The following is a 21,737-nucleotide window of genomic DNA, read 5'->3' as shown; positions in this document are numbered from 1 at the left end:
CAAGATGAAAGCTTTTAGTAATTTAATAGTTATTTTTAGATCGAAAATAGTACTGAAATAAGCTCAGTAGTGTGAATGCAGCAGAAATAAAAAAGATCTTTAAAAGGGCACTGGATTTAGTGAATTTTGAATTGTATTTGGAAGATGAATGGGTCCAAGTAGGTGGGCATAGAGCTTTAGAGATGGTCTTGAGTGGCTTAAGGCAGATTAGCTTGGCTGGTTTCTGTGTCAGAAAATCATGAGATTAGAGAGGATTGATAGAGCTCAAGAAATGAGAGCTAGTATGATGGACAAAATGTATAGAAATGTAGATTATTGGTGTTTTTTTATGGTTAATCTGATAAAAATTTTTGAGGTAGAAGTTTGTTTTATGCAACTGTAGTATATAACATAAGTTAATAGAATGGGCATGCTAAATATTGATTACCTTGTTTGGAAATGAGAATAAGTTTCTACCTCAGTTCAACATTATCAAGTCATAAATACCAAGGGCTAGAAGAGATCATAGTGGTCTTCTCAGCCTATTGTGTAGAATAGGAAAGGTTGAGTTGTCCAATTTACACAACTGTTTAGAGGCATAGCCAGTTCTTAAATCTGGCTTTCTAACTCTTAATTGTATCTACTTTTCTCTATACTGTAGTACCTTTTACAACCATGAAAAATGAGAAGTTGTACAGCTGTTTTTTGTTTTGTTTTTATTTTGAGTTGGGTTTTGTCCCGATACTTTAGGACTGTAAATATGGAAGTTACCTTTTACCTTAGGTGCATTCTAAATGTACTGAGTAGAAGGATTTAAAAATTGTTTTGTCATATAATTGTTTTGAGGATCTTTTTTGGGGTCAATGTATTTACCTGTATTTCTTAATTACACATGGTGGCTTATAAGTAAATACATTTGACAATCTTTTATTAGCATAGCTTGTAGTGGGGAAAGCTTCTTTTTATAATCAGCTAATGTTTTAAAACATGTACATGTAGTTTGCATTGTTGTGTATTTCAATCAGCTAATGTTTTAAAATGTGTACATGTAGTTTGCATTGTTGCATATTTCCTTAACTTAAGTACTCAGATATTTATCCAAACATTATTGCTATGGGGTTTCCTGCAGAAAGACTTGAAGGCGTATACAGGAACAATATTGATGATGTAGTAAGGTAAGAACTCTTTAATTTTCTGTTTCAAATATTGATGTATATTCGTGTTGTATTTTCATATAGAAAAGATTTCTAAACCACAGAAAAAGATGTACCTTGTGATGTAAACTTTATTTTTATTATGTTGGTGACCTATAACTGCTTTTTTCTTGCTTCACGTACCTACTCGGCCTCAATGCGATAAAACTCATTTGATAAGAACTGACCTTTTACATAATCAGGTGTATGTGATATGATTTCATGGACTCCATAAAATGCCCCTCACCAGTTTAATGTCTGGATTCCATTACAGTATGATTTTTGTCTTTTATTTCACAATTGGGTATTATCCTTAAAATCTTGAGTGGATTTATTCACTTAAATTTATTTATGCTAAGGTGTAGGTACCTGGTACCATGTAATTTTACATAGAGCAGTTTATAATGGGGCATAAGTGTACCAAGGAATTGAAGAAGTATTTGGTACAGGGGATCTAGAAAGGAGTTGCTGGGCATACCAAAGCCTAAGTGTTTGCTTTACAATTTTGCATAATTTTCTAAGTGTAATTATCATTCAGTTCTGAACAGTAGTTCTCAAGGCTCATTTAAATAATTTTAAATACATTTATGACCTAAGAGTACATAATATATTTTATGAGAGAAGGAATTTTTGTCTGCTGTGTAAATAGTCAATATGTTTTCTAATTTCAGAGCAAAAAATATGTGTATAAATAAATTAACTGTAAAATGTCAGTAGGAACTTTAATTGGCTTTTAAAAGTTAAAATTTTGGATTATTCCCTGTACTCTCAGAAGTATCTTTTTTGGAGACTTTCAATTTAAATATTTGGTGGTTATGAGAATTAAATGTTATAATGCGCAGGAAAACACTTTGTAAAGCTTTTTGCAGATGTAGAATCCTTTTTAAATAGTTGTCTTAGTATATAAGACTATCTGTACTCTTACATGAGCTAACCATAGTTGTTTTACTAAGTGGTTAATTTTTAGCAAGTTGCTTTGAGCCAGAGTATATTTACATTTTTGCAGTATTGAGTTGTATCCAATTGGATTTTTGTAATGTTGTGTTCAGAATTAAATTTCAGTATCTACAAAAAACTCCCAGAGTTCTTTGTAGTTTCTGTTACGGTTATAGATGGTACATGAGGCTGTCAGAGGAACTATTTAAGAACTTGAAAATAGGAAATGAATTTGCCTTCTCATAGTTGGGCAGGACACAGTGGAAGAATGTTTAATATCGCAGATCCATGGGAGCAACAGCTTGATATGGCTTAGTCAGTGATAATACCCATCTACAGAAAATGCAGTGAATGATAGAAAAAAGAAAAAGAGAAGTAAAGTTTGACTCAAGAGATGGGGAATCTGGGAAATGAGCAGTGCAGTCATCGAACATGTGTTTGCTGCTATGGTGCAGGAATGTTTATCAGGCCTCTTTATGGCCTAGATGAAACATCTCTGAAGTCTGTCTACTTCACATTACTATAATTCTGTATTCAACCAAGTCAGATTAATACTTAATACTGAAAAGGAGTATGAGTACTCTGAGCAGAGGACACGTTTTCTGATCTCTGTAAGGATATCCTTGTGATACATTAATCTGGTGTGCTAATTTTTACATTGTTCTCTTCTGAATGTGAATTAGTCTCTTTTGACTGAATTTACTGAGACTGATTGATCATGTTTCAGGTTACTGATAAAGTCCAGTTTCTGGTTCTATACATATGATTATCGGATCTTAGGTTGTAATAACGTCATCAAGCAACTACTGTGCTGGGAAGTATTTTGATCTGTCATCTGACTTCATAACCTCTGCCTTTATGCCTCTGAATTAAGATTCACACATTTAGCTTGTAATCAGGAACAAAGGTTGAAGTTTATTCTATCTTCTTTAAAGTTTATTTTATCTAGCTTTTGACTTTTTCAAATGTCACTCTTGAAAAAAGTTTTATGTGTATGGATTGTTATTTAGCCAGTGGGTACTTTAGCCAACTGATCTTGTCACCCCAGTGATAATGGTAATAGCACATAAAAATGAAAAATTATCAACTGAATATAATAGCTATGCTGTGCTTGTTTTGTTTTTGTTTGTTTGTTTTGGATTGGTGGATAAATGGCCAGTAAGGCTTTGTTGGCCTCAGTTACCCGCCCCCCTTAGTTTATGAGAAAGGATGAACAGTGACCAGGAAGGAAGATGTAGTTTTTCCTATGAAGTAAAATGAAAATAAATAATTCCTAAGTAGATTGTGTGTTAGGATTAACCTCTCCATGGAAATGACTGTCTCTAGTAGCTAAATAATTGATTTCCTTGAATGGCTTACACTATATTGGAGACACTAGTACTAATCAGTAATGATTCCTTTTTGGTTCAAAGATGATAACATCTCAGTGAAAAATGTCTTTATTTTCTTATATCTTTCCTGTTAACAAAAAGGAAACATTGGGATTTAGACATTGGGATGTCTAAAGAATATTTAAAATTACCTTTTTTTCTCTAATTCCATATTTTTCCTATGATTTCCCCCCCAAGCAGGAAATATTGTACGGAATTCAGACTTGGTTGTTGCTGTACGTCATTGCTTTGAGTAAAATAAAATCAGATTACATATATCTTCATGCTTAAATTATTTAACCGTTTAGGGATACGGTTTATTATAGCAACGTGAGATTTTATACTTGAGGTACTCAAAGTAATACTTCTGTGACAAATACTTAACTTCTCCTTTCGAGGTTACCTCCTGGGATCAGGAATTTAATGTAAAAAATAAAAAGAGAGAGGTGAAAAAGTGATCCAAGTTGAAATTTTTTACTATCTGAACTGCAAATGTTTTCTTTAATAAGCGATCAGAATTGACAGGGCAGGACAGGGTCATTTCATAGAAGGGAAGTTGAAGAACTAGCTCTTCCCAGATTTTTTTGTCTTCTTAATACTGCCTTCTCTCCCCTTTTTTTCTTGCCACTAAACTCTTTCTGTGACCAGCTGGTAATATGAAACAATGTTTTATTCAGGTGATTGATTATTCTTTGATATGTATATTAATCTTTTGCGTGTGTGTGTGTGTGTGTGTGTGTGTGTGTGTGTGTGTGTGTGTGTGTGTGTGTATTATTATCCCTCAGGCTAATATTGAAGTTATCTAATTTACATGTTATCTGGTATAAATCTAGGCAATCTTTAACAAATTGATGCTTCATATGTTTAACCGACATAGCTTGAGAACTGTTCTGTACCTAATAAATCAGGAAAGTTTAGGTTTAATAGAGGTGAACTGGCTTTCTTACTGCAGAACCTTTAATGTGCTATTACTCATTGTAAATCTCCCAAGAATGAAATTTTAATATGTTGCTTTCCTTTTTTTTTCTTTTCTTTCCATTTCTCTTCCTCTCCCTCCTTTCCCCCTTCTCTCTCTCTTTTCTTTTGTAGTATAGTAAATAGCATCTCTCTAGTGCTAATAGTGTTCCATGGAGCACAATTTGGGAAATGTTGAAAATGAAAAAAGATGTATATAACAATATTTTCCTCTAGCTTGTCAGTAGGAAATAATTTACTTCCTCCTCTTTTATTGGAAAGATTTTAGATGTGGGAAGATTTCTGTATATATTATGAGGAAATGCTTAGAGCTCAGTCTCCTGATATATAGTGATTTTTGAAAAAAGCCTTTATTCATTGTCTGGTATACTATCAGCTTTTTTACCCATATATAAGCAGCTGTATTATAGATTCAAAAGTCCATCTTCCCCTTTCCTGTTTTATACGTTTTCTTCCCGAAGAAAATTTTCGAATATTCTTCTCTTGATCACATGCTGATCTCTCAATCAACCTTAATTGTATGTTGATTTTCAATAAAAAAGGAGGTGTTTGTCATCTCAACATTACCATTATTGGTTATTCAGTTAAAAAGAGTTGAAAAGAGATTATTTAGAGGAAAGCTTCAAAATAATTTAGAGGAAAGGATATCAATTCCCTCTCCCTTTCCAACAGCTTTCGACTTCTTCCCTCATATTGCCTCTCTGTTTCCTGCTTCCTTTTTTTTATTGAGGTGTAAATCCCATAACATAAAATTAACCACTTTAAAGTATACAATTCACTTACATTTAGTACCCTCACAATGTTTTGTAACCACCACTTCTGTCAAGTTCCAAAACATTTTTTATCACCCCAGAAGAAAACCCTGTCCCCATTTGCTGCCTCCCATTTCTTTTGTTAGTCTTATTCTTTACAAATAGTAGAGCCATGAAGGATTTGACAATGATTAAATTATCTGCACCAATTCAATTTTTGATATTTTAATAATAGGTAACATTTATTTACATTTATTGTATACATGTGTTACTGTTGTATAAGCAGTTTACATGTGTCATCTTATTAAATTGCTACAGTAAACCAATTTCCATTTCATAGATGGTTTAAAAGAAGCTAACTTCCCCAAGTGCCACAGCTGGTAAGAACTGAGGCTGAGGATTGAGTCCAGGTCTGTCAGATTCTAAAGCTGATTTCCTTAATAACCATAGAATCCTATATATCAGAGGGCAAAAACTGGAAACTCTTGGGCTCATCTAGCTTGTTGATTTCCTTTGTTTGGCCTAATACAGTGTTGGTCCCCACACAGTGTGGGAAATCATCAAAGAAAATCGTTTCTGGTATTATACCAGACATTTCTTTAGGATTTGAGTCTCCAGATTGAAAAGACCTATATAGTGCCAAGCACAATAAATGAAAACAGGCCAATACCAGGCAAATTATTTTGAAATTAAAAATACCAAGAATAATGAGAATTTCTCAAAAGCTTTCAGGATCATTTAGAAAGGATTAGGAATATCAGTGGCATCTAACTTCTCAGCAGTAGAATTAAAGATAGAAGATGGAGGAACAGCACTTCAAATGTTCTGCAGTCAGCCTAGAATTCCGTATCTAGCCAAACCATCAATCAAGTGCAAGAGTAGGAAAAAAAAGACACTCAAGGACTAAAAAAAATTTGTCCTTGTAACATATCTTAAGAGATTACTAGAAGATGTGCCCTAGCAAAACAGGGAAATAAACCATGAAAGAAAAGAAAAGGGCTTCGATAAACAGGGAATACAACTCAGAAACAACAAAGGAAAGTCCCAGGGTGACAACGGTGCCACAAAGCTGAAGAGCAACCAGTAGTGATTAGAGCAGTAGGACAGAGGGCTTCAGGGAAATAAATTATAGGTGGATATTGAAATATTTGGGAGAAAATATAATAGATTCTTAGGAAATTAGGTGAGTTAGAAACAGGAAGCAATTTAAATTTAATATCTGTTGGTTTATTTAACCCAAAATTGTGATGTTGCCATTTGAAGGGGATTAAGAGAAGTGAAATATTTGTGTTGGGGGTACTACTGGTTTTGTAAGCCTCCTCTAACATGGCAGAAAATATGTAGGTAATTGATAAATCTACAAGAAGCATTATTATGTATATTATATAGAAATGCTGAATTAAATACCAGGAAAAGGAATTCCAGTACTTTAGGGTAGTTGCTTTGGGGGGGAAAATATGGGTTTGAGGATGAAAAGAGATGGAGATGAGTAAGTTTTTTTTATTGTGGTATAATATATATAAGGTAACTTCATTTTAACCATTTTTAAGTGTACAGTTTCAGTAACATTAAGTATATTCACATCCTTGTGCAACTATCACCACTGTTCATCTCTAAAACTATTTTATCATTCCATACTGAAATGTTGTACTCTTTAGACAGTAACTCCCCATTCCCCCTACTCCCAGCCCCTGGAAACCACTGTTCTATTTTCTGTTTCTATATGTTTGACCATTCTAGGTACCTTACATAAGTGGAGTCATTTAATATTTATCTTTTTGTGACTCATTTCACTTAGTGTAATGTCTTTAAGGTTAACCCATATTGTGGTATGTGTCATTGTATGTATATACCACAATCTGTTTATCCATTCATCTGTTGATGGACACTTGGGTTGCTTCCACCTTTTGACTATTGTAGATAATGTTGGTATGAACATGGGTGTACCAGTACGTGTCCAAGTCTCTGCTTTGAATTTGTTTAGCTGTACACCCAGAAGTGGAATTGCTGGGTCAAATGGTCATTCCATGCTTACTTTTTCGAGGAACTATCATATTGTTTTCTACTGTGGCTGTATCATTTTACATTCCTACCAGCAATGTACAGATGTTCCAATTTCTCCACATCCTCGTTGCCAACACTGATATTTTCTGGGCTTTCTGGGTTTTTTTTGTTTGTTTGGTTGGTTTTTTTGGATGATAGCCATCCTAATGGGTGTAAAGTGGTATCTCATTGTGGTTTTGATTTGCATTTCCTTAATGATAAATGATGTTGAGCATCTTTTCATGTGCTTATTGACCATTTGTATATCTTCTTTGGAGCTATATCTACTTAAGTCCTTTGCCTGTTTATGAATTGGATGGTTTGTTTTTTTGTTGTTGAGTTTTATATATTCTGGATATTAATCCTTTATTAGATATGTGATTTGCAAATATTTTCTTCCATCCTATGGGTTGCCTTTTTACTATGTTGCTTTTGTCCTTTGATACATAAAGTTTCAAATTTTGATGCAGTTCAGTGTATCTATTTTTTGTTGCCTGTGTCTTTGGTGTTGCATCCAAGAAATCATGGGTAAATCCAATGTCATGAGCTTTTCCCCTGTCTTTCCTTTTAAGAGTTTTATAGTTTTAGGTCTTTAATTTAGGTCTTTGATCAATTTTGAGTTAATTTTTGTATATGATGTAAGATAAAAGTCCAACTTAATGCTTTGGCAAGTGGATATCCACTTTTCCCAACACCATTTATTGAAAAGACTCTCCTTTCTCTATTGAATAATTTTGGCACACTAGTCAAAAATCATTTGACCATATATACAAGGTTTTATTTCTGAGCTCTCTATTCTGTTCCATTGGTGTATGTCTGTCTTTATGCCAGTACCATACATTGTAGCTTTGTACAAAGTAAATTTTGAAATAGGAATTGTGAGTCCTACAACATTGTTCTTCTATTTCAAGGTTGTTTTGGCCATTTAGGGTCCTGTGAGAGTCCATATGAATTTTAGGATGGAATTTTCTATTCATGCAAAAGAAAATAGTTGTTGAGATTTTGATAGGAATTGCATTAATCTATAGATTGCATAGTATGGTATTGAAATCTTAACGATATCAAGTCTTCTAATCCAGGAACATGCGATATCTTTCTGTTTATTTAGGTCTTCTTTAATTTTTTTTCAACAGTGTTTTGTAGCTTTTTGTGTACAAGTATTTCACCTCCTTGCTTAAGATAATTCCTAGATATTTTATTCTTTTTGATGCTATCGTAAATAGAATTGTTTTCTTAATTTTCCGTTTTGGATTGTTCATTGTTATTGTATAAAAATGCAACTGATTTTTGCATATTAATTTTGTATGCTGCTACTTTGATTAATTTGTTTATTCTAACAATTTTTTTTGTGGCATCTTAAAAAGTTTTCTATATATAAGATCATGTCATCTGCAAACATAATTTTACTTCTTTCTTTCTAATTTGGATGCCTTTTTTTCTTCTTCTTGCCTAATTACTCTGGCTTGAACATTCAGTACTATGTTTGAATGGAAGTGGCGAAAACAGGCCTCCTGCCTTGTTATTTACTTTAGAGGAAAAACTTTGTCTTTTACCATAGCATATCATATTAGCTGTGGAGTGTTTTTTTTTTTTTTAATAGACTTTATTTTTTAGAGCCATATTACATTCGCAGCTATATTGAGCAGAAGGTACAGAGATTTCCCATATACCCCCTGCTATTCATGGATAGCTTCCTCGTTATCGATGTCCCCAGCCAGAGGGGTACATTTGTTAAAATTGATGAACCTACATTGACACATCTTTATCATGCGAAGTCCATAGTTTACATTAGGGCTTCCTCTTGATATTGTACAGTCTGTGGGTATGGACAAATTTATCATTATAAATATATATCCACTATTATAGTATCATACAGGGTAGCTTTACTTCCCTAAAAGTGATCTGTGCTTTGCCTATTCATCCCTCTTTCTCCCCAGCCTCTGGCAACCACTGATGTTTTTACAGTCTCCACTGTAAAACTTCTGTTTGACTTTTCCAGAATTTAGCATAGGTAGAATTATCCAGTATGTAGCATACAAAAACTCTCTTCCTATTCAATATGGCAGTATATGAAAACTCCACAGCACACTGTGTACAACTACTTTGGGAAGACAGTTGGTGGTTTCTTACAAAACCACACCTACTCCATACAATCAAGCAATGCACCCCTTTGGCTGTTTACCCAAAGGAGTTGAAGACTAATGTTCACACAGAAAGACTTAGTGTTCATCCTTTTCATGGATGTCAAACTTCTTAAATGTCTGGCTCCCAAAAGAAGAAAAGGGAAAAAAAAATAGGCTCTGGATCTCTAAATCCCCTGGAAGCCATTTCAGTTGTTGGGGATTGCAGCAATGGCAGCCTGCTTCTGTGTCTGCACTTCCGTAATCGTAATCAGAAGCAGCAGTCAAGGATCAAGACACAGATCTCTGATATTTGGAGGACAAGTCCCACAAGCTCCATCAGGCTACTCTAGGAATACATCCATGGCTGCCTGCTGGGAGGGGATGAGGGGTGGATAGCTGCTACCACACCAAGAGTTGAAATTGAAATTAATTGTGATTTACTGTCCAGACCTTCTCCTGGAAGCTGCAAGCTTTTGAATAGACTCCAGAGTTCCAAAATAGTTACATCAGACAGATTATGCCAGTACAATTTTTGTCTAGGTGGGGAGATGCATTCCTAGTGCTTCCTATTCTGCCATCTTCCCTCAAGTAATTTTTTATTACAAACTTTTTATATCTTTTGTAATATATATGTTTATATATTATTTTGACAAAAATAATTTAAAATTTTTGCGCATTGGAAGCTTATTTAGAACTATCTCATAGGAATTCTTTGAGGAAAGGAAAGACTTAAAAAATTAGACAGTGTTTATTCTCACAACTGTCTTTAATGAATTCAGATTTTATATATATCTGAAATTATTTGAAATAAGGTATAGAAATTAGAAAGATTTGAATTCTAGATTTTTTAAGTTTTGAGGGTATTACCTCTCTGCTCTTGTCTAATAAGTTCTTATTCTCAACTTTCCAAGTATCCACAGTTAAATTTTCCCATTTCCCTTTGGAAAGTGCTGTTTTCTTGCTTTTTTCCGCCTTTCCATTGTATCAAACTTATAAGGCAATGAGCCAATTGTGGGCATGAAATCCTTGGGAGGAGAGAGGAGGAAGTGGGAGGGGCAGTCATGCGGAATGTTTCCCTAAGTAATATTCAAGTTCTTTGAGAGAACTTACCCTCCCTCCTTTAAAAAAAATGCTGTGATGTTTTCTTTTAAATAGATTGTTTATTCTCCTGCCTGTCTCACTGTTGCCCGCAGTGCTAGATAAGAAATTACAGTAAAGTTCAAATATTAAAGGGAGCACACAAAAAAGTATGTGTATGATTTCACCAACCCTCATTAAAAAAAAAAAAAAAAAAACTATAGGAAAATAAAAGAAAGAAGTCAGGGTTCTTGGTTGCACATGACAAAAAGTAACTCTAATTAGCTTAATTAGAAGACAATTTTTTGAAAAATATTAGATAGCTCATAGCTAGAGAACCAGGCTTTGAAGATTTTCAGAAGCTAAGAGAAGCAGGGCATAGTCAAGAGGTTATAATAAGAGTATCCTATACTGAGGACATTGCTGCTTGGATATTTGCTGTCCCAGATACTGCCACCATGACTGGATATTGGTGACTGTGCTCATAAACTTTAAGTTCCTCTGGAGATCTCTCTGAATAATCTCTGACTCCTCCGCACCTTGCTTTCACTACCTGGGATTCAGTGTTCAGAACACGAGGACCTAACTGATCTTAGACCTTGTACATGTGATGCGAGAAAGATGGGGAAGGGCGTATTTGCTTCTCATCTCTTGAAATTCTCCAAAATGGAATGGTTTTGGATGCTCAGAAGCCTAGAGATAGCAAATATCCCCTACAGATTTCTCCTATTTTACACGTCCCATCCTCAGACCCTCTTCCCAAAGATATCTACAATTAAAAGTTTCACATATTCTTTAAAAAATTGTTTTCATCTTATACTCACTTCTTAAAGAATTACAAATGAGAACATACTACATATTCTTTTTTCATTTAACATACTTAGGAATTTTCCATATTGGTGTGGAGATATAATTGATTCTTTTATTGGTTGTCTTTTATTCCGTTTTATGATCATACCATAATAAACAGCCCACCCAGATACATTTTTTAGGGTATTTCCAGTTATTGCTATTGAAAATAGTGCTCTAATGAAAAGCTTCACACATTTATCTTGGTGTCCTTTTGCAAGTACTTATAATCCTTAAGGTAAATTCTTTGCAGTGGGTCCAGTGGGTCCATGGTTTAAACTAAAAAATGGTATCATTTTATATTCTCACCAACATGTGTGAGTCTTTCCCCTCTCACAATCTTGGTGAACTGAATATTATCAAACTGAAAACTTTTTACTATTTGTTGTAATTTGATTTTTGATTGCATTTCTTTTCGAGGTTAAACAACTTGGTGATCTTTATTGGTCTTAACAAATTTTTCCTTGGTTTGTTTGTGTATACTGCCCTATTATTATTATTTTTCGTAATGATTTTTATGAACTTTTTGAAAATTAGCAAATTAGTGGTACCATTTCTTCAGACCATTTTTATAATGCTATGCCACTCTTGCCATTTGAATTTTACAACTACAAGATTCAGATGAAGCCGTGATAAAGAGCTTGGTGGATTATTTCTGTTTTGAATTATTTATTGTTAACTGTCTGCTCTACTAATATGTATAATCATGGAATATCAGAGATTTTTGTTGATAGCTGTTTGTTAAGAAATGTTCTTTAAGAGATAGCCTTGCTTAAGTTGCAAATAAAAAATGCTTTTAATCCAGAGAAATATCATGCACCCATCAGTCTTGAGTTATTGAATCAGAGCAATATTCTCTTGGACAGAGAAGATAGAAGTGAAAAGGAGATTTAGGAGTTCCTGCTTTTTTTCTACCTCTAGCATTATACAGCTGTCTAACTCACGGAATTCTACCTTATTTATTGTTCTTTTTTTAGTCTAAACATTGCCCTGCACTCCAAGCCTTTTCTTTTGTCTTTACCATTTTTATGTTCCTTTATATATGCTACTCTTTTATATTCATCTATAACTATTTCCCTCCTTTTTTCTGGAGATATGTATTTATTTGTTTGTTTATTTTTAAAATAACGTTGTGGGTAAATTCTCTGCAGCTATGTTTTTTGGTTTTAGATAATTTCTGTTTTTCCTCTTTTGTCTTTTTTAAACTAGAGTCATTTGTAATTGTTTATACAGAATTTTAGTTTTTAAAGCCTCTCTATGGTCTTTCCTTTTAGATATTGAGTTATGAATTCATAGCCTGTTATTTAAATGAAGCTTTTGAAATCCGTTTTACTGATCTGTATCATATCTAACTATGCCAGTATTTCCTTCCTTGTCTGACGTAAATTCTAAAATTATATGAACACTTTCTCCCTGCTTCCTGGCTTTTCCACTCAAACTTGTTCCTCATTCTTGGTTAGAAATATGTCCAAATTGTAGTTCCCTTCTTTATTTTATTAGTCTACTGATAAAAGAAAATTAATTTAAAAAATCAAGAATTTGTTAGAAAATTGCATATAGTTGAAAATATCTTTTTCAGTGGATATTTTGACAGTTGTGAAGTCCCCAGTTATTACTGTATCTTTCTTCTGTTTCAATTTTATTCTCTATCCCAAGAATATACCCATTTCTGTTTCCTTTCTAAGAAGCATGTGCATTGTATTCCAGTGGATTTTTTCATAGATACATCTTTTAGACTTATGCTATCCAATATGGTAGCCACTAACATGTAGCTAATTATGATTAAATTAACATTAATTAAAAATAAGTTTACTCATTCATTTTCCTTTGCACCAGTCACATTTCAAGTGCTCAGTAGCTACACGTGGCTAATGTCTACTGTGTTGGACAGCACAGATGTAGAACATTTCCATCATTGTGGAAAGTTCTATTGGACTACTATTCTAGACAGTGCCACTTTGCTTTTCATTCTAAAAAGTTCTAATTCCTCAAGATGATGTGCTCCTTCTATTGCTATGTCTGCTATTAATCAAAATAAATTTGAGATTTTTTGAGGTGGGTTGCATTTTACAAATTGATGCTTATAATCATATTAGTCTTAAAAACCAATTTTTTAAGGTATAATTTATATGCAACATGTACCTTTTTTAAGTGTACACTTCATTGAGTTTTGACATATATACGCCCATGTAAACATCACCACAATCAAGATGTAGAACATTTCTATTACCATAAAAAGTTTCTTAATGCCCCTTTGCAATCAGTCCCCAGCCCTGGTTCCAGGTAATCTCTAAATTTGTCTTCTCTCACTGTAGATAAGTTTTGCCTGTTCTAGAATTTTATATAAACGTAGTCATATAGTATGTACTGTTTTGTGTCTGGCTTCTTTCTTTTAGCATAATAGTTTTGAAATTCATCCCTGTTGTTGCTGTTATTAGTAATTTGGTTCTTTTTATTGCTGAGTGGTATTCCATTTTATGGATATGATATAATTTATTTATCCATTCCCCTGTGATGGACATTCAGGTTGTTTTCAGTTTGGGTCTATTATGAACAAAACTGCTATGAGTATTCATGGACAAGACTTTTGTGGACATATATTTTCATTTCTGTTGGCTACCTATGAGTAGAATTGCTGGGTCATATAATATAGATCAATGGAACAAAATAGAGATTCCAGAAAAACTCACATATACATTAATTGACAAAGGCTTATTAACAAATGAAGCTGGAACAACTGTAAGTCAGTATGAAAAGTAAAATGAGCCTTTCTCATCATACAGGCATACCTCATTTTGTTATGCTTCACTTTATTGCACTTCACAAATACTGCATTTTTTTTTTTTTTTTTTTTTGCAAATTGAAGGTTTATGGCAGCCCTGAGTTGTCAAGTGATGTTTAGCATTTTTTAGCAATAAGGTATTTTTAAGTTAAGGTAGGTACATTGTTTTTTTAGACATAATGCTGTTATTGCACACTTAATAGACTATAGTATAGTGCAAACATAACTTTTATATATGCACTGGGATACCAGAAATTTCATGTGATTTGCTTTGTTGCTATATCTCCTTTATTGTAGTCGTCCAGAACCAAACTCAAAAATATCTCTGAGGTATGCCTGTACACATAAATTAACTTAAAATGGATTATAGATGGAAACATAAAAGAAAATGTAAAACTATAAAACTTCTAGATAAAAACACCAAAGAAGAAAATCTTTGTGACTTTTTGTTTAGTCAAAGATTTCTTAGTACATACAAAATTAACCATATAAGAAAAAATTGACAAAGTGAACTTCATCAACATTAAATACTTCTATTTTTTGAAAGACGCCATTAGTGAATAAAAAAGCAGCCACAGTCTGGGAGGAATATTTGCAGTGCATATATCTGACAAAGGACTTGAATTCAACACAGTATAAAGATGCTGTTACAAATTCATAAGAGGACAACCCCATAAAGGGCAAAAGATCTGAACAGAAACTTTTTAAAAGAAGATTTATAAATGATCAATAAGCATATGAAAAATTCAAAATCATCAGGAAAATTAAAATTAAAACACAGTGAGATCCTATTTCATATTTACTGGGATGGCTAAAACTTAAAGGGCTAATGGGTAGGCAAGGATGTAGATCAACTGGAACTCTCATCCATGTAAAAGCACAAAACGATACAACTTCAGAGAAATGTTTGGCGGTTTCTTATTCATAATATTTTTAATAGCCTTCTGAATTTTTTTCAGTGGGTTATAGGTTACTTACTACACTGTTTATTTCTTTTCCTTCTAATTTTATACCTCTTTAGATAGAATAGATTTTCTTTAGTTCTGGGGATTACCATCTTTCACCCGAGTATAATATAAAGCTCTTATTTTTGCTCTTCTATTTAACTTGATATAATGTAGGAGAAAGTACTACTGTGCAGGCAGGAGTGAAAAGTACATTTTCAACAAGATACTTACTTTCCTTGTGTCGGATATATGACTGATTTTAATTCTGACAACCTGAAGATGACTAGAAGAAAATAGTCAAGAACTAGAATATTTGCAGTTTGCCTGTGTTAATGGGATTAAGGCAGATATAATTTATGTGTTAAAAAGAAAAACAACAATCCAATTTCATGTTTTAGTAGTAGCAGTAGCAATTGTAGGTATATTAGGGTTCTAAGGGCAAATGTTGATTCAACATGGATACAGCAGATGAATTAAAAATGGTTACGAAATAGTGACTCACCTACAGAAAAATGTAACAAATAAGTAATTATTTTTCTTTTTAGCCTATTTCTGGATTAGTAAGAGCAATCTAGTGTTCTTAGGCTATTTTCTGAATGGGATACCTTGAAAGGGGGTTTGCTGATGGGTTTTTCTCAAGCTGCTAGAAGCAATTGTTATTATGATTGTGGTTGTTCCTACTTGGAGTTTTGTTACCAGTGTATCCACAGTAGTGCTTGTCACATTGCAGGTGTTCAATAAATATTTGTTGGATGAATTTTTATCAGTTCCCAGCTCTAATAATATAGACTTTAATATCAGTAAGTACTGGCACCAAGCAGAAATATACCAGTTCACCTTTAAAAAACAGAATGACTCTCAGGCCTTACAGTAAGACTTCAATTTAATGCAGTGGAATATATTTAGTTTGTCAACATAAAGCCTTTTGGTGAAAAGAAGGATTGCTTAGCTATTGAAACGTGGAAAAAGCACTGCCAAGAGAAAGGAAGCCTTAGCCAATGAACTTTAGATATTTTTGGCAAAACCATTCCTTTTGTGGAGATGGAAACATCAGAATATCTTAGTCTATTAAAAATTGCTTCATTTAACTAACTTCTCTTGTTTGATTCCACATTTATTCAGCAACATTCTGATTTCAGTTCTCAGGTCTGCTTATGGTGAGATATGGTCATAAAGATATGAATAATTTAGTTCTTATGGCAGTTGGATTTTTCAATAAATTAGTATATTGCCATTATGATCATTATGATATTTATACATCAGTCATATGATATGGGTTTTAATTTGTCCCTGGGGGGGGAAAAAACCACCACTCAATATGCTGACAGGATCAAGTCTAACCCTGAAAGGTAGAGGATCAGACTCTGGACCACCAGTAACTTCACCAAAGTAACAACTGAGTTTCTTATGCCTTCTAAGAGTCAGTATAAAGCTTATCTTGCAACCTAGATTCTTTCTCCTCTATTGGAATGAGTTCAGTAGCATGGTGTTAATGTATAGAGCATCTAGATTGAGTTTTGCATTTGATTTATGTAATCTTGTCTTGCTTCTTCAGAGTTGAACATTGCATAGTATATTAATTTGTAGAGTGTGACAACTTGTGTAGCAAGTATATGTAAACATTTATATTTACTATATTTCATGAAGAAATATTATGAAGGTCAGTTTTTAACTTGCTTTGTAATCACTGACTTTTTTTTTTTTTTGGCTGAGTTGGGTCTTTGTTGCTGCGTGCAGGCTTTCTCTAGTTGCAGCGAGTGGGGGCTGCTCTTCGTTGCAGTGTGCGGGCTTCTCATTGCGGTGGCTTCTATTGTTGCGGAGCATGGGCTCTAGGTGCATGGGCTTCAGTAGCTGTGGCTCGCGGGCTCAGTAGTTGTGGCTCGCGGGCTCTAGAGCGCAGGCTCAGTTGTTGTGGTGCACGGGCTTAGTTTCTCCGCGGCATGTGGGTTCTTCCCGGACCAGGGATCAAACCCGTGTCCCCTGCACTGGCAGGCGGATTCTTAACAACGAGCCACCAAGGAAATCTCCAATCACCAACTTGCTTAATTGGAGTGTTTAGTCCATTTATATTTAATATAATGATTAATATGTTTTATTTAAGACTAACATCTTTCTACTTGTGTTTAGTTGTTCATTCCTGTTTCACTCTCATTCTCTCCATTCCTCTTTTTCTGTCCTCTTTGGGGTTAATAGAATATTTTCAGGTATTCAATTTAAATTCTTCTATTGACTTTTTATTTGTATGTATAAATATATATATATTTAGAGTTTGTTCTAGGTATTATAGAACACATTCTTAGCTTATTACAGTTCCCATTAAAATATAAGAGCCCTACAACAGTAAAATTCTGCTTGCCTCAATATTTTTGGTATGATTTTATATCTATGTATGTAATAAACCCCATAATACAGTGTTATTTTATTTGCTTTAAACAGTCAGTTGTCTTTCAGTGGAATCAAGAGAAGAAAAAGATGTCCTTTTATATTTATTCCTATATTTACCATTTCTGATGCTTTTTGTTTCTTTCTGTAGACTCACTTTTCATCTGGAATTAGTTCCCTTCAGCCTATGGGCAAGTCTGCTGGCGACAGATCCTCTCAGCTTCTGTTGATTGTTTTTGAAGGGCATTTTGCTGGATATAGACTTCTGGGATGGCTTTTTTTTTTTTTTTGCTTTTCAGCACTTCATTAGATCTGATGAGAAGTCAGCCATTACTCAGACTGGTATTCTCCTATATATAATGTGTCTTTTTCTTTGACTCCTTTTGTTTTTTTCCTTTTGTCTTTGGTTTTCAGTGGTTTTGATCATGATATGCATAGTGTGGTTCTTTTATATTTGTCTTACTTGAAGTTTATTGAGCTTCTAGTATCTCTAAGTTAATGTTTTACACCATGGGTGGGAAATTTCCGGCCGTGATGTCTTCAAAAAATTTTTTTCAGTTTCTTTCTTCTGTTCTTCAGGTTAGATAATTACTACTAATCTGTGGTCAAATTCATATCTTTATTTTCCAGCTAATATTTATGCATAACAAACCACCTCTAAACATAAATAGCATAGAACATTTATTTATTTTATACTCACAGATCAAGTGAGTCAGGAATTCAGACAAGGCATGGTGGAGATGGCTTGCTCCAGTGTCTGGGGCCTTAGATGGGAAGACTCAGTGACTGGAGATGAGTTGGCAGGTTGGGGGCTGAATCATCTGAAGGTGTTTTCACTCACATGTCTGGTAAATGCTGTCTTTATCTGGGTCTTTAGTTGGGCTGTTGGCCAGAACCCCTATACTTGGCCATTCCATGTAGGCTAGTTTGGGCTTCCTCATAGCATGGCAGCTTGTTAAGAATGAAGTGCATGGGTAGAAGTGCATGGCATTTTTATGACCTAGCCTTAGAAATAGCTTTATGTCACTTCTGCCCATACTGTGTTGGTTGAGGCAGTCACAAAGGTGTGCCCAAGTTCAAGGGGGAGGGACCATAGACCCCATCACTTGATGGGAACAGTGTTAAGGTTATGTTGTATGAAGAGCATGTGGGCTGGGAGATGTAGTCATTCTTAGAAAATACAATCTGCCACATCTTTCTTCTGCCGTCCCCAGTCTTCCGTTAAGACCATGCAGGTAGATCTTTTTCTTTTCAGATACTGTACTTTTGAGACCCAGAATTTCTGTCTTTTATAGTCTCTGTGTCTTTGCTGAGATTTGTCTTTTCATTTGCTATAATCATTTTCCTTTACATTCCCATATATATTTATAATAGCTGCTTCAAAGTCCGTGTCTGCTAATTCTAACATGTGGTTTGTCTTGGTGTTGGTTTCCACTGACTGCTTTTTTTTTTCTTGGTCATAGGTCATGTTTTCCTGCTTTGCATGTCTAATAAGTTTTAATTGTATGATGAATGTTGTGGGTGATATGTTGTAGGGAGTCTGAATGTTAATTTAAGGGTGCTGAGTTTCATTTTGGCAGGCATTTAAATTAATGGTTAATCTTCTTGTATTATCAAGCTTGGTTTTCTTTGTTAAGGCAGGCCTATTTTAGTTTTGTTTTTTGTTCAGGGCATGGTCCTTACTCCTAACGTGTGGCCTTTCTGGGTTCTCAGCTGAATACGTGAGTCCCTCAGTGAGGTCTCTCCACTCTGGCTGGACCAGAACTCCTTCTCCTAGAGCTGTGCTATCTCTGGTGTCATCTCCATTATGCTTCCAGATTCTGCACATATGCAGCCCAACCCATGGCCAAGGCCCTGAGGTGAATTTCCATACACACTTCGAAGTCCCTCTGTCTGTTCATCCTCCTTTTTCTGCTACCCTCTTCCACAAACTCTAGCTGCTTTACCACCCAGAACTCCAATCTCTGCCTGTATACCTCAGTGAAACCTTTGTTCCATTTGTTCTACTTCCTTCTGCTGTGTCAGAAAAGTCTCCAACCTGAAAACAAGGCAGCCACAGGGTAACCTCATGTTTCTTTTTCCCTAAGGATCATAAGCCTATGCTACCTTTTGTTTAGTGCCTCATACATTTTGCCCAGTTTTACAGTTATTTACAAGAGGAAATCTCCTGTACCAGATACTCTTTAATGGTCAAAAGTATATACATGCTCCTGTAAGAAAAATTTTAAGAGATGGCCCCTTTATATTGAATGCCAGTATAAAAAAAGATTTTTAGAACAAAGTTATTTAAGGCCTATTCATAATAGAACTTTAATCTGGTTACAATAACTTTGCTACTGTATAATAATTTATAACGTTCAAATTTTGCTTTTTACTGAATTTTACCCATAAATTTGTATTGATGTTCTCTAGAAATGGCAAAGTGAAAATTTTTATTTTATTCTCTCTCCCTCACTAATGGCAGATATTCTTTCCCAGTCTCCAACCTGTTTTAATAGCCTTAACATTGCCCCTCAACAAGCCACTACTAGTTTGACACCTATTTACCATCTCTAATGTATTTCCATTTTACTAGGTCAATCAGTATTATTTTGTGGGATATTTAATTTAATGAAAGGTTACCCTAATAGATACTTTTCTTTTCTAGAAGTGAAGTGATTTTATTTTTAAATGTGTGTTATAAGACATCAAATGAGGCTGTTTATTTAGGAAGCCTTTAGTACTTCCTGAATGGAATGTAGAAAAATAAAAGATTGGGAAGCAGAAATTCTTAGCAGTTGTGCCCATAATAAATAATACTTGAAAGTTAAAAGAGGATAAAAGTTGGCTTTGAATATACATTGTAGGCACCTAGCTAAAGTAACATAAGAAGTGTCCTGATGAAATTGAAGGATAGGCTTTCCATGGCTGGAGCCTCTAGGAGGGATTTAAAGAGATAACACATTACCAGCATTTTAATGAATTGTTTCTGTTTTGTTGACATCGTTTCTCACTGATGTTAGATTTGTGATTTTGGCATACAGTGTGTGCCAATAATTTTTTTTTTTTTAACATCCTCAGGACAGGCTCAGTATGAATGAAAATATAATTAAGAAAAACCTCATGAGTCTTTATAAATAGGAATTGCATGAATCATTAAAACTAATTATTTCTCAAGGAGGACTGTTATCACATTAAAAAAAAGCTTTGATCCTTGTTTTTTCTACTTTAAAAATAGTATATGAAAATATTAATTTTATGTAAACTCTAAAAAATACTGTTTAAAAGAACCTAGACTTTTAATGAAGCCCACTTTTTGGAGGTAAAACATAGTGTGATATAACTTCATCAGTTCTTACTTTTTTGGGAAAATACATTAGGACAGAAAACTTTTTCCTTTTGAAAGTAGTATGTGCTTATGTTTTAACAACAAAATTGTAGAAGTGTTGAAAGTAAATCATGAAAGCCTCCATCTCTCCCTGAAAACCCAGGATAGCCACTGTGATCATTTTGGTATGTGTCCTGTCAATCCTTTAGACTCCAGTTTAAGTGTACGAAGGGCTGCCACATGTGAATAGTATTCCTTGGAGATGGGCAATAGGATGTGTACATACCTATTAATATAGTATTGGTTTATGTATTTGGATTCAAAACATAAAGTTACCAGACTCAGAATGAACTAAAAATGAACTGTTAATCCTCCAAGATACCTTTTTTCCCCCCTCTGCTCACATTTACATTGTAGGTTTTCCAGGAGAAAATTGTATTTTGTAGATCATTTTTTGCTTATTCATTTTCTCTCAGAAGAAACCTATGGTGGAAGATATGGCAGGTAGCAATGAGTTGTTGTTTATTAAATTTTATGATCACTGTCCTTCAAATCATTTGTCTATGTTTTGGTTATTCTAATTATCCTTAATATTTACCTAAATTTCCAACCAAATTAAAATAGAAACTGAGAAAAGTCTAAAAGTATGTATAAAGCTTCTAGAACAAAACATAGAGAATATCTTTATGAATTCTTTATGTGTAGGGAAAGATTTCTCAGAGATGATGCAAAGTTCTAAACAAAAGAAAAATTTGATGTATTGGATTTTATCAAAATTTAAATTTGTTGATTATCAAAGCCCAATATTAAGGAAATGAAAAGGCAAGTCGTACACAAGGAGCAAATATCTGACAAAGGACTTATACCTAGAATATATAAAAGACTCCTATAAATCAATAATAAAAAAGACAGATAATCCAGTTGGGGGAAGAAATGAGCCAGTGACTTAAACAGACATTTCAAAAAAGAAAGTGTAAAAATGGCTAATAAACAAATGAAGGACTAGAATTTTAAGAAGCTGA

The 21,737-nt window shown here is 34.0% G+C and overlaps 1 protein-coding gene across 3 annotated transcripts in view; it reads left to right on the top strand.

Moving 5' to 3' along the window:
* Positions 1 to 21,737, top strand: part of PTEN (phosphatase and tensin homolog) — an 87,857-nt gene that overhangs the window by 25,088 nt on the left and 41,032 nt on the right. For 2 of the 3 annotated variants that reach the window (XM_082424701.1, XM_082424700.1), the window contains one exon: positions 1,070 to 1,154. In XM_082424701.1, coding sequence (XP_082280827.1) covers positions 1,070 to 1,154 — 85 coding nt within the window. Of the gene's footprint in view, positions 1 to 1,069; positions 1,155 to 18,909; positions 19,268 to 21,737 lie in introns of those variants that run through there. The other variant, XM_082424702.1, reaches the window with a different exon arrangement.

The sequence above is a fragment of the Balaenoptera physalus genome, assembly GCF_965194825.1.
Source record: "Balaenoptera physalus genome assembly, chromosome: 14".
Taxonomy (NCBI): Eukaryota; Metazoa; Chordata; class Mammalia; order Artiodactyla; family Balaenopteridae; genus Balaenoptera; species Balaenoptera physalus.
Note: the sequence above shows the minus strand (reverse complement) of the source record. Positions and strands in the feature narration are given on the sequence as shown.